This window comes from Convolutriloba macropyga, unplaced genomic scaffold (genome assembly GCF_964194025.1).
Source record: "Convolutriloba macropyga unplaced genomic scaffold, txConMacr16.3 SCAFFOLD_3887, whole genome shotgun sequence".
Taxonomy (NCBI): Eukaryota; Metazoa; Xenacoelomorpha; order Acoela; family Convolutidae; genus Convolutriloba; species Convolutriloba macropyga.
Window position 1 is genome coordinate 5,001 of NW_027453269.1, and position 13,063 is coordinate 18,063.

Below are 13,063 nucleotides of genomic sequence, written 5' to 3' on the forward strand. Positions count from 1 at the left end.
GTAATGACACGTGCTCTGTCACTGGGGGGAGCATAACGTACTGGGGGGGGGGGGGGGGGCACAAACGGAAAAGATCCATTTTATGATATCTAGCATGCTATTACAAGCAGTTACATTACCGGTGTGAATGGAAAGTAAGCAAAAACAAACTGAACCTAGTTCTAAAGGTATCGAGGAAACAGATTGCTACAGAATTGAGCCAGATTTAAGCGACTGGATCATGACAGAGCGTAATTACACAACCGCGCGTTGGATCTACGAACAATACAGAGCAGAACTCATTCCGGAAATTAAACCTCTCTGGATAAAAAATCGAAAATTGAAGAATAAATGGGCCCAAAAATGGGGCTTAAAGGTAGCGTCGGAAAATTGGGTGGCAAATTATGAAATGTCTTTAGAGAATTATGAAAAAGAACTGGACAGGGTCTTGGATGAGATCAAACCCCTGTATAGAAAAATGCATTCATAACTAAGGCACAAACTTGGAGAGTATTATGGGACAGATAAGGTGGACCAGCTTCCAGTTAATCGTATAAGTCAAAATTCTTTTTGTAACAGAAAAATCTAACACAAAATTGATTTTCTTAAGTTTTTATCTTAAAAATTTATTGTTTATGAAGGCCTCTGTCATTTTTACAATATCATGGGGTTGTAACGAAGAGTTTTGGTTCAAATAACTCATCTAATGTGTGAGTTGCAATATTTTGAATTGAAATGTATGCAGTTAGTTAACGATGGAGCCCCTCGTTTTAAATCTTTTTAAAACCATAAGAGTGGGAAAAATGAAGGTCTCTATTTCAGAGAAAAATAAACTCAGGACTGAATTTAAATCAAGTAAAGTGCTCACCGCTGCAGGTCACAACTAAAAGTTTTGTCACGAAAAATGGATTAGCAAAACCAAATAATTTCAGTTTTCGTAATAAATGTTTTCACTTTGAAAAGTGTAGTCCACAAAACAAACAGCTAGTATACTATTGGCTTGAACTTAACAAAAAACTTTTTTTGTGATGGTTTCAATGAAACATCAAGAAACTTAGAAGTTTTATTAAAGTTTCAAAGAACGAAAGAAGAACTTACCTGACGAACTTTATTGCTGTGTCGATAAGTAATGGCTACAAAACTAAACTCAATTCTAATTTTGTTTTGGCGCTATCATTATCTTATTGACCTATCAATCATATGTCAGAAGTAAATTCTCCCACCAACAGAAACCTGATTCTAACATCCACCGACCTCCAACTAATGAACTCGATTGTGCCCAAGCCATATATGATTCTCATGAAATGTTGATGAAAATAGAAAATCACCTCCGGGATTCGGAGTTAAGATCTATTCACATGCTAATCATGTTAAATATTTTTAAATCTAAATTTTCTCTGTATATTTTCGCATAGATAACCACTATAAATACAAGCTAATTTTTGTATATTTTCAGTTCAAAATTTAATTTAACATTCAACTTATTGAATTCTTTGACCCGTGTTATCGACCACGACAATGGTGTCCACACCAGCTACAGACAGACAAATTTTGGATCTACAGAATGCAGAATCAGCTACTGCGTGGATTATGTCTTTTGTGGCGAAATGTCGCGCAGAGAAGAAAGAGGACAAGGTCAACAACGACGGTACTGTACAGGACCTACAGGTAACCAATCTCTTCCTTAGTATGTGCGGGCAAGATGCAATTATTAAACTTAGGAGCCTTATGAGTCCTAGGAATTTGATAGACACTCCGTATAAAGACATCTGATTGGCAATTCAAAACTATATTTCTCCTAAAGAAAGAGTAGTAACGGCAAAAAGGGCTAAATTTCTGTCCGTTATACAAGGTGTAGGGGAGTCAGACGACGACTTCCTAGCACGTCATAGAGAAGAAGCACGCTATTGTGACTTCGAAAAACTGAAAACAGCAGCCAACCATGAAGAGGAGTTGGTAAAAATAAAGTTTTTTTCAGGTTTGAGGGACCCTGAAGCAAAACTTAGACTACTAGACGGTATTAAAGCAAAACCAGCAATGTCGGTTGCTGAAATGACCGAGAGCTTACAGTTCAGAAGTCAAGCAATGGCTTTTGCAAGTTCTTCATCAGGTAATAAGCCCTTTAATGTGAAAGAAGAAGTTGGATTCAACTTCAAAAAGACCTTTCAAAAACCAAATGGAAAAATTACGGCTAATAAAAACAACAACATGTGCACTAGGTGTGGAGGTAAGCCACACTCTAGTAGACCTTGTCCAGTGCTAAGTAAAAAATGCAACACGTGTGAAAAGGTGGGACACTTCTCAAAAATGTGTAGAAGCAAACCCCAACCAAATTCAGGTAAGTACAATAAACAGAATAACTTTTGCGAAGAAGAAAATGATTCTTTAGAGCAAGCATCTCCAGCATCGGAGATGGGAATGTTTTATACTGAAGAACAAATCTTTAGCATGTCTGTGACATGGGAATATATCTCAATAAATAACTGCAAAGTAAAAATGCAGGTAGACACAGGTGCAGATAGCACAGTGATATCATCAAAAATATGGACTGAGCTTGGTAAACCTCAGTTGGATGGTAAGATAAGACATCTTGAAGCTTATGATGGTCATCAATTAACGCTTCTGCGATCACTTACGTGTGAAGTTGAGTGGAACAGAAGCAGGCTCACTCAAAAACAACTTGCAGTTGTGCAGTCTGATAAAGAATTTGGACTACTTGGTAGAGACCTTCTACCCAAGCACGGCGTGAACAACATCACAGCCGAGCACCTACATGCTGTGAAGGGTTACAAAGCTCATGTGAAGTTGATACCAGGGACACAGCCAATGTTCTGCAAAGCCAGAAAAATACCTCTACCCCTTCAAGACAAGGTCACAGAGAAGCTGGAACAAATGGTCAGACAAGGCATCCTTGAACCGGTACAGCCAGGAGGAGTCACTAATGCATCTCCAGTGGTGTGGCAGAGAAAGAAGAGTGGAGAACTGAGACTTTGCGTGGACTTGAAAGTGCACATCAATGGCAAGGTCATGGCTGAGGACTAACCAATACCGGACATGGAGACGATCTTCCACAACCTACACGGGGCCTCATACTTTGGCAAAATTGACCTCTCAGATGCCTACTATCAAATTGAACTTGACGAAGAAGCTAAAGATATATGCACAATCAATACATCTCAGGGACTGTTCAAGATGTGCCGACTACCTCAGGGATTGAAAAACTCTTCTTCAATCTTCCAGAATTGCATCGAATCAACACTCAAAGGAATTAAAGGTGTTGTGATCTTTCAAGACGATGTTTTGGTGTATGGAACTACCAAGGAGCAGTTCGACAAGAGAATGCTTGCAGTCAAGAGTCGACTACGTGAGAAAAATTTTACTATTAACGAGAAAAAATCTAACTCAAAACCAGTCGATAGCATTAGCTTTTTGGGATACTCCATTTCAAAGGAGGGAATAACACCAGATCCCAAACATGCAAAAGCACCAAATAACAATAAACAACTCGAATCGTTTGTTGGGCTAGCTAATTTTTACGGAAGAATGATTCCTGATTTTGCAACAAAAATGCTACTCTTAAATAACATGAGAAATAGCGATTTCTCATGGGGCAAAATGCAACAAAAAGCCTTTGAAGACATAAAAAATGAATTATGTGCTAACCCACTAGTACAGCCGTATAGTCTACAAAAAGAAGCAACAGTTACTACTGACGCCTCTGAAAAAGCCATTGGCGGGGTTCTTTCGCAAGAAGGACATCCAGTCATATATGTATCGAGAAAATTGACTCCAGCGGAGCAAAACTACTCAAACATAGAGCGGGAAGCACTGGCAATTGTCTTTGTGGTCACAAGATTGAAGCAATTCCTTCTTGGAAGACGATTTACCCTACAGACTGACCACAAACCACTCAAATATCTCTTTGCACCAGACGAGGAGATCCCGAAGACAGCATCAGCGAGAATCACAAGATGGGCAATAGCTCTAATGGGTTTCGACTATGAGTTGAAGTACACACCAGGGGAGCAGATACCCCATGCAGATGCTTTGAGCAGAATGGATTTTGACGAAGACGAATCCGACAACGATCGCGTGTGCTTCGCAATCAATAACATCTACTTCGCTCAGAGTGATTTGGTGACCCAAGCAGAAATCAAAACTGAACTTGGAACAAACAGACTCTTCCAGGACATAATGAAACGAATCAAAAGCGGCAATTGGAAAAAATGTTCAGAAGCGGAAAAAAGATTCGAACAACAGAAAGATGCACTTACTTTACATAATGGAATCATCTTCAGAGGTGTTGTTCCTTTCATTCCACCCAAACTACGACACTTGGTTTTGGCAAAAGCGCATGAGACACATCCCGGAAAGAATGCAACTGAGGCATCAGTCAGAATGATAGCATGGTGGCCTGTTATTAATCAAGACGTTCAACACTTTGTAAGTAAATGTAAGAATTGTCAATTGAACAGGCCTAGCCTGGGAAAAACGGTCTCTACGTGGCCAGAAGCTGACGTTTGGGAACGGCTCCACATGGACTGGGGTTATGTTAAGGACCAAGGCAATATCTTAGTAATTGTTGACGCGGGTTCTGGTTGGATAGAAGCCTTCCCCTCGGGAAATAGAACGTCAGAAACAGTTAAAATACATCTTAGTCAAATCATTGCAAGATTCGGAATACCGAAAACTTTAGTATCTGATAATGGTCCTGAATTTGTAAGTGGTGATCTTAAACAGTGGTGTGAATCACTGGGAATTAAGAAAATAGAATCACCTGTCTATCATCCAAGAGCTAATGGACTAGCTGAAAGAGCAGTTCAGACAGTGAAGCGGGCACTTCAAGCGTCCCAACCTTAATGTGTCATTTGGAGCATTCCTCCAAAGGGCACTGATGACACATTGCAACACATCAAAGACTAGGCGCAAAACTCCAGTTGAACTCTTGCTGGGACGCAGAGTGAGACTACCAGCAATAGCAGATTTCGACTTGTGCGAACCCATTCTATTCAAGGCCAACGAAAACAGGTCCTGCTACCTTCATCATCAGGAAGGGCTTGAACACATCTTTCATACAGCCCGAAAACTTAGCACGCACTATTCTAGTGAGCGACAATCAAATTGCGAGACTAGACGAGGACAATGTGACAATTGAACCAGCAGTGGACGAGACCATATCTCAATCAAAACAACAACTTCAGAGCACAGATGTGGGACCTTCACTTCAAGATGAAGCTTCTGCAGCCACATCATCTGCAGAGCACCAACAACCCGAAACCTCAGAGCCTTCACGAACATCAACAAGAAACAGAAAACAACTTGACAGATTTGGAGAACCTATACCCTAAAACTTGCTTAAAAAAGGAGGGAGGATGTGATGGTTTCAATGAAACATCAAGAAACTTAGAAGTTTTATTAAAGTTTCAAAGAACGAAAGAAGAACTTACCTGACGAACTTTATTGCTGTGTCGATAAGTAATGGCTACAAAACTAAACTCAATTCTAATTTTTTTTGGCGCTATCATTATCTTATTGACCTATCAATCATATGTCAGAAGTAAATTCTCCCACCAACAGAAACTTGATTCTAACATCCACCGACCTCCAACTAATGAACTCGATCGTACCCAAGCCATATATGATTCTCATGAAAGGTTGTTGAAAATATAAAATCACCTCCGGGATTCGGAGTTAAGATCTATTCACATGCCAATCATGTTAAATATTTTTAGCTAATCTAAATTTTCTCTGTATATTTTTGCATAGATAACCACTATAAATAGAAGCTAATTTTTGTATATTTTCAGTTCAAAATTTAATTTAAAATTCAACTTATTGAATTCTTTGACCCGTGTTATCAACCACGACATTTTTGTTATCTTCCTTAAAACTATGCTAAAAAAGTTGTTTACAATAAACAATTTTTGAAATTGATTTTCAGCACGATAACAAAACCATCATGTAACAAAATATTGTTATCATTAGCAGCGCATTGAATAATTATCACATGAGCGTCGCAATGTACGAATTGTGATCTCTAAGACCCACTATTATCTAGGAATTCTTGTTGTGTAACAACTGATAAGATGCTAGCTAGGAAGATTTATTGTGCAAGATTTTTAAATATTTTTCATAAATTTCATTCACTCGTAATTGTCTTATCAGAACTTACTTTTGCGATTACTGCTCTGTTGATTAGAGAGTTGTCTTAATTGGTCAAATGTGAAAATAATGGCTGATTGTAGCGAGATACTTTAAAAAGTACAACATTCGAAAATTTAAATGGAACATTGAAAGAACTGATTATGGCAAAATATTTTGAAAGTGTTCAGCGTCTCAATCACTTATTACGATGCGTGTGTTCATCATTATTTGCAGTCATTTAGCAAACTAAATTTCTCTATATACAATGCTTGCTGAATAAACTCTAGATTACCATATTTTTGATTTTACGAAATCGAAATCGTCTCTAGTTACAAAAACTATTTAGCAACACGATACTAAAGATAATGATCTGGTCTCTTATGACCCCCTCAACGTTTATTTGCACACTTTTAGATGTCATAGCATATTGTCTAGCTTTCATACATTTACATATACAATTATTGTCAAGGTAATGCAAGGCAATTAAACTTTGATTATAATGTTAGCATACAAAGAATAATGCGTAGTTTCACTGTTTTTTCGCTTATTTTTCTCAAGAATAGCTTTTTGCTACTAGATTTCAGAAAGTAATAAATTGTCTACCAGTTCCAACAATTTATTATGCTAAAATAAGAGATCTCTGAGGACTAAAGAGAAGATTTTTGGTGGTTGCAAACAGACTATTTATATAAGATTGGGAGGAGGAGGAGGAGGAGGAGGAGGGGGGGGGGGCAAACACAGAAAAGATCGAAGACCATACCTTCTATCAACTTTAATGTGGTATTGAGTTTTGTTGCAAATCTTAGTGGCAACTTTTTCTGTTTTCCAAATCAATTAATTTGATGAGAGGAGTTTTTAATTGCTCTTGAACCAAGTTTGAAGCAATTAGTATAAATATGAGCCTCTTTTTATGCAAAATTTTTGCTGGATAGTTTTTGCTCTTTTATTCTAGAACGTTGGTTGACTTCATTTTTATGCTCATAACACAATTTTAAGCTACACCCTTCTAAATTAAATAGGACCCACCTATCGTTCGAGACTAGTTCACCCAAACTGTGTAGGTTTATGTTTATCTAGCAAGTTCTGTATTGATAAGACAGTTAAAGATATGTTAGAGTGAAAGATACAGTAGTAGCATCCTATAAGACGTCATCTTCTTATTATATCTGATATGACAATGCATCCCCATACTAATATTATAGGATAATTTTCTAAGAAGTTATTAAGATTTAACTCAAGAAATATTATACGCGTCACTTTACTCAATCGATTTAGTATAAGTTTGAATAACCAATCGCGCTCTTCAAAATAAATACTTACAACAATTGTTGGGATATCCGGTTTTCGTTTTCAAGAGCCTGTGGACGCATAAAATACTAAAATTAAAAAAATATATGTCACTCATGAAAATCTTTGTCTCTGACGATCTCACTTTCCAAATAGTTATAATTTAAGCCAATCAGAATCAATCGGTTGCTGGTCCAATCAGGTCAACCAATCAGGGCCAATTCCTGCCCATTTGACTGGAAATCTGTGGAACCAAAGGTACTCAATTCCAGACATTGTCAATCCATACTCGGGTCTCCCCTCAGTAGACATAACAAACGCTTTGAAGAAACAATTTGGTAATAATGTCACAGCTTTGCTGGAACACTGCGTTGAGTTTTATTACAACTTGGGCTTCGCGAAGTTGCCGGAATCCTTTTGGAAATACTCGGAAATTGAGGAGCCAGCGTCTCCTTGGCAGGCAGATTGCCACGGTACTGCTCATTCTTTGGCTGGTGGAGACATACGTCTGTCAATGTGTGGCACTATCAATACAGGGACCTGTTTACCTTTCTTCTTTTTAAGTTTTTTGGGATTTTATCTGTTTGTGAACAGCTTAGTGGGCGCATTTAAATTTAATTTGCACCCCCCCCCCCCCAGAATCATGTGCCATATTTTTACATAATGAATTACTATGTAATGGCACGTGCTCTGTAGCTGGGGGATGCATAACGTACTACGGTTATCTTGCAAAATCTTGGAAGAATCATGCAAGATGAGAGCGTCGGGATCTTGCATTTTTGCAAGATAACTTGAAGGATCTTTTAAGATAAGCATTGAAGTTGAACTGCGGGTTCTTTTACGTCTAAATGAAATTTGCAGAAGATGAAAGAGAACCAAATTGCTCACCCTGACCGTTTTGATGCATAAGTGTCATAAAATAAATTTAACTTTAGGAGCCTAAAAGCGTCCGTAACCAAAACGCAATTTTTTCGATATGCACATTCGGAAACCACTTTATCTTTTTTTACAAAAATTTGATTCGCTTAATGTAGTTCTTACGTTTCATAAACAAAAACTCATTGCAGTCACAATAATGCTGTTAGAACTATGAACATTTTCTGATGTTTTTGACTCCGATTGGTCGTTTTAATTGGCTAGGGGCGAGGGAGGGGGTGGGGGGGGGGTTGTGACTGTATTCGTTTAATTGAAAAAGGAACCAGGGGGCGCATATAAGCGGGACTGGAGGATTTTTAAACATGAGCCCTATTTTTGCACAGATAGTTACGATACAATGATACACGAAATGGGACACATTTTCTACTATTTCTACTACAGACACCAAAGATACCTCTACAGAGACGGGGCCAATCCTGGATTCCACGAGGCAATCGGCGACACCTTCCTCTTCCTAGCTCTCGGCATGCCTGAACTTATCAAACAAGGCTGGATTGACAAAAATGTCACACAAAATAAAGACACGTTACACAAATTGGAGATTTCGAAACTTATCCAAGTTGCATGTAATGAGCTTATGCTCGTTCCGAGTGGCGTTTTGTTCGATCGGTGGGTTATTCGTTATGACCAGAACAGAATTCCGAAAGATAAATTGAACAAAATCTGGTGGGAAATGACAAAAGAGTTAGAAGGGATAACTACTCCTGATTACAAAGGAAGAGGCGAACACTTTTTCGATGTCGCTTCCAAATATCACATAGCGAACTCTCTCGAAAATTACTCAAGGAACGTTTCCTTAATCGTGGAAGAAATTAATTCAAAAATTGACGTATAGCCTGTTATTGCAGAGATAAATTCATAAATTAAGTTATATATTCAGGGTCGAACAATGTACCAGGCACGTTTAAGAGGCGAGAACAATCATTCCGATTAGTAAGTGCCTTCCGTTTTGTAATCTTAATACGTGGGAGCGAGAGCATTTCAAATCCGATTATGCTTACGCATTTATCTTTGCAGCCTTTGAGCAAAAATTTCCACGAAAGCAGGTCTATTTTTAATAGCTCTCAAACGAAGTTTTTAGCAATTATATTAGCCCTGTCGGTCTTTTTTTATGCGATTTTTCGCTTGACCAATTTTTTGTCTGACGCATTTGACCTTTCGTCCTCAAAAATGGGATAAACAGGTAGCGCCCAGTGGGCATTAAGTGCTCTTAGAGCCTTTCAGCTCAGTTTCTGCTCAAACTGTTTTGCAGACTTATACTTATGGTGCCAACCGCTCGCCGGTCTTTTGAGAGCAATTCGCCCGGCGTTAGTCGGTTATGTTTTTAGTTGTGACAGTCTGATCCGGGTTCCGAGTCTTTATTAGTATTTCTCCAATGAACTACAGGATAAATTTAGAAACTGTTGGAGAAAAGTAGGAATAAAATAAGAGATCTATTCTGTTTTGCCCCCCCCCCCCCCAGTGTTTTTTATGACCCCCCAGTTACAAAATATACGTTGTTATATAGCACGTTACTATGTAAGAAAATAGCACGTGCGCTTGGGGGTCATAAAAGATTTATGCTCACTAAGCTGCGAGGGGGGGGGGGAAATAAGTTTAAATTTTATTCCATAGAATGTTTTTGTAGATACTGATTTTAAACTTCAAATTTGGAACATTTTGAAGTAAAAACAGTTAAGGAAACGTACTTCTGAAAAAACCTGCAGATATGCACTTGGCAAAATCTACATGTTCCAATTTCTAAAATCTTTATGCGAAGACCAGTTTAAACGAGGAATACCATTACACAACTGCAACATAGACGGAAACCACACTGCCACTCATAGATTTCGAGAAATGTTGAAAATGGGATCCTCGAAACCCTGGCCAGATGCAATGTTGAAAGCGACGGGGCAATCCAAGTTAAGCGCCCAACCACTAATAGACTATTTTGCACCCCTGGAAGTATGGCTGGATGAGTACATTAAAGATCATAGTCTTTCAGTTGGCTGGTAGTTGGGAGCATACCAATATAGACTCACTTTGAGAGAGGACACTAGGAAACTGAAAATCTTTGATTCCTCTAAAGCTGAAAAAACTTCCAAGTTGTTTTTATATGACAATATTGGCGATGAAGTTGAAATTGATTGTTATTTCAAAAAAACTGCTAAATGCCAACATTTCAAAACAAGGCTTCCTTTTGATCGCATAAGCTTCTGTGAAGTGATGTGATCAATTAAGTTTAGCGCGCAGTTGAAAGACATCAGTTGAGTGCAGTGTTCCTATACCTACGCATAAATTTACTCGACAAGTTGTTTGTTTTTTACAAATTTTCAAACGACAACTTTGTCATAAAGGAAAGTTCTACGACTACAACTTTTCCAGAAATGGAAGTTCTATTGTTACTACTTCTCCATAACAACAAACGTGAGGTATTTTAAGAGTCTTGGTTTTATTCGTGAGACCTCATGAGCTTCTTAAACTATAAGGGAAAACAGTTTGAATGTTTTTTCTTACAGAATAAGCAGAAATGGAGGCTCTTTTTTCAAGACATGATAAGGCCAAAATTTAAAAAGTATGGATTATGTTCCAAAACCACAAACATTATCCATTCATGTTGACAATTGTATATGATCAATTTTGTTAGCCTTCCAATCTTTTTAAAAAACGTTCTACAGCAGAACGTTACTTCTACTGAGGCTAACACGCCGCTGAATTTTTTTTTATAAAATGGGGTCTATATTCATTATCAATTATGGCCGTTTTAAAAATATCAAGTTATGCTTTACATTAAAATTGGCTGTTAGCAAGCACTTAAATTTATTTTTACTTCATGAAGTTTTATGACTACAATTTTTCCAAAATGTCATTTGAGGCTCAGATTTCAGATGACAGTAAAGTAATTTTCCGAAACATCTCGCTATTGTGATCTCTATATTTTAGGAAGCCAAAAATTATTTTTTGTTTAAAGTTCTATGACCACAACTTTTCCATAAGTACGGTATCACTAAAGAGTAATATTTTCCAATTTTTAACAACATTTTTGAAACATCATTTGCGCTTTGTTTTAGCCCTGTTCGTGATTTCTCCAAAAATTTTGTTGAGTACAACTTTCACTTTATGCAAGTTCTGGGATTAAAACTTCTCATAGACGACGTAAAAAGAAGTTGTACTTTTCACTTTTTTCAATTATGAGGTCAACCCGGGCCTAGTTGCATTTTGTTTTCCCGAGCAATCCTAAGTTGAGAACAGCCTTGGATCTCTAAGCGTCTTATCAGAGTCCCTATTAATTGAAAGTTATTAAGTTAGCTGTTAATAGACTGCGATTTTTCTCATTACTAATTTTACAGCTTTTTCGGGCGATTACACAATTTCGTTCTTCTTATTGTTATTCATGATACATATTTATAGATAGGACTGAAATCAGCAAAAATCAGTTCAATACTACTACTATTGCTACCACCGGCAATTTGAGATTGGAGTTTTCATTGGATCTAGTAGGAATCCTTATTTTGTTGCTGTTTCCCACAAAATGTATTGATGACCAAGAACTATTTATCAACAAGAATTATTCTGCTGTTATTCTTTCTGATCCGCAATTAGATAACCAAAAGAATTTTTTCAGTGTTCCACAAATCATTTTCGGATCATTTTTGCTTAATTGTCCAATTTTACATGCTAAGTTTAGTGACACTATTCACGAAAAGGGTGGCCGCCAAAATTTTCTTTTTATCGTTGAAAATTTTCAATGCATCAACTGATGAGACATCCAACTCCAATAATAGGCCATTTTTATGATAAGAGATCTAAACATTTAACGTGCCGGGTTCTAAACATATTTTTATTGCGTTATCGCCATAGATTTTTTCCCAAGGACATAAGTTTTTTGTTAAACACAGGAGGTTGGTGGCAAAAAAATCAGCGTAGAATAGGTCTAGAAATATTCTGTTCTTTCGATGGCCTGAGTTATGTTCATGTCACCCTTTACACCAGCTAGTCTTGATTTCTGAGTCAATTTTGTTGCATGAAAATTAAATTTTTCAGCTAAACTTCCGCGGACATTATTGTTCCGATCCCACTTGTGGGGGGGGGGGGTGTTATAAGTAAGTTTAGTTATTAGAGAAGAAATAGTGTCGCGAATACACTATCTTAGAATTATATAGAGGAATCGCTGAGCAAATCTGAGAATTAGCGTGTTTGCCTAAATTTGCTTAGTGGAATCGCAATGCGAATCCAGGCTAGAATTTATCTCGGGTATATGAAGAGCGTTTACAAAGACAACTTGAATTTAGATTGCTTAATCAAATTATGATTACTTATAATAAAATTTTGTGAACAAAATATGAAATAATTTAGTAGACTAGCGGGAACATATTTGTACGTGAATAATAAAAAGTGATAATCTTAGTTGTAATATGTATGATATGAATATTAAAATAGAGGGTAATTGATAATTTAGTACACTTATGTATTTCGATATATATATATATATATATATAGGTATTCATATGTTTCACATTTCCCCCATGACAGGAAAAATTTTAAAATGTGTTTGCAATTTTAGAATCAACACAAATGAGTAGATGAAAAGGGCGCACACATTAGAAACTATGAATGGTAAGGTGCCGCAAATGTTAAATTTAGTGAACAAAAAGACTGACGTTTAGGTATATGCTAAGCATATGTAAGCAGGAAAATTCATTTGCACAAATATCAGGTATGCAATGGTTATTGTGTT

At 37.2% G+C, this 13,063-nt stretch overlaps 1 protein-coding gene across 1 annotated transcript in view; it reads left to right on the forward strand.

Annotated features, from left to right (window-relative positions):
* LOC142358170 (angiotensin-converting enzyme 2-like) overlaps positions 1–10,492 on the forward strand; it is a 14,105-nt gene extending 3,613 nt beyond the window's left edge. Inside the window, 4 exon segments of the mRNA XM_075409630.1 lie at positions 158–508; positions 7,613–7,942; positions 8,666–9,175; positions 10,021–10,492. Coding sequence (XP_075265745.1) covers positions 158–508; positions 7,613–7,942; positions 8,666–9,175; positions 10,021–10,341 — 1,512 coding nt within the window. The 3' untranslated portion in view covers positions 10,342–10,492.
* Positions 10,493–13,063: the final 2,571 nt, after the last annotated feature.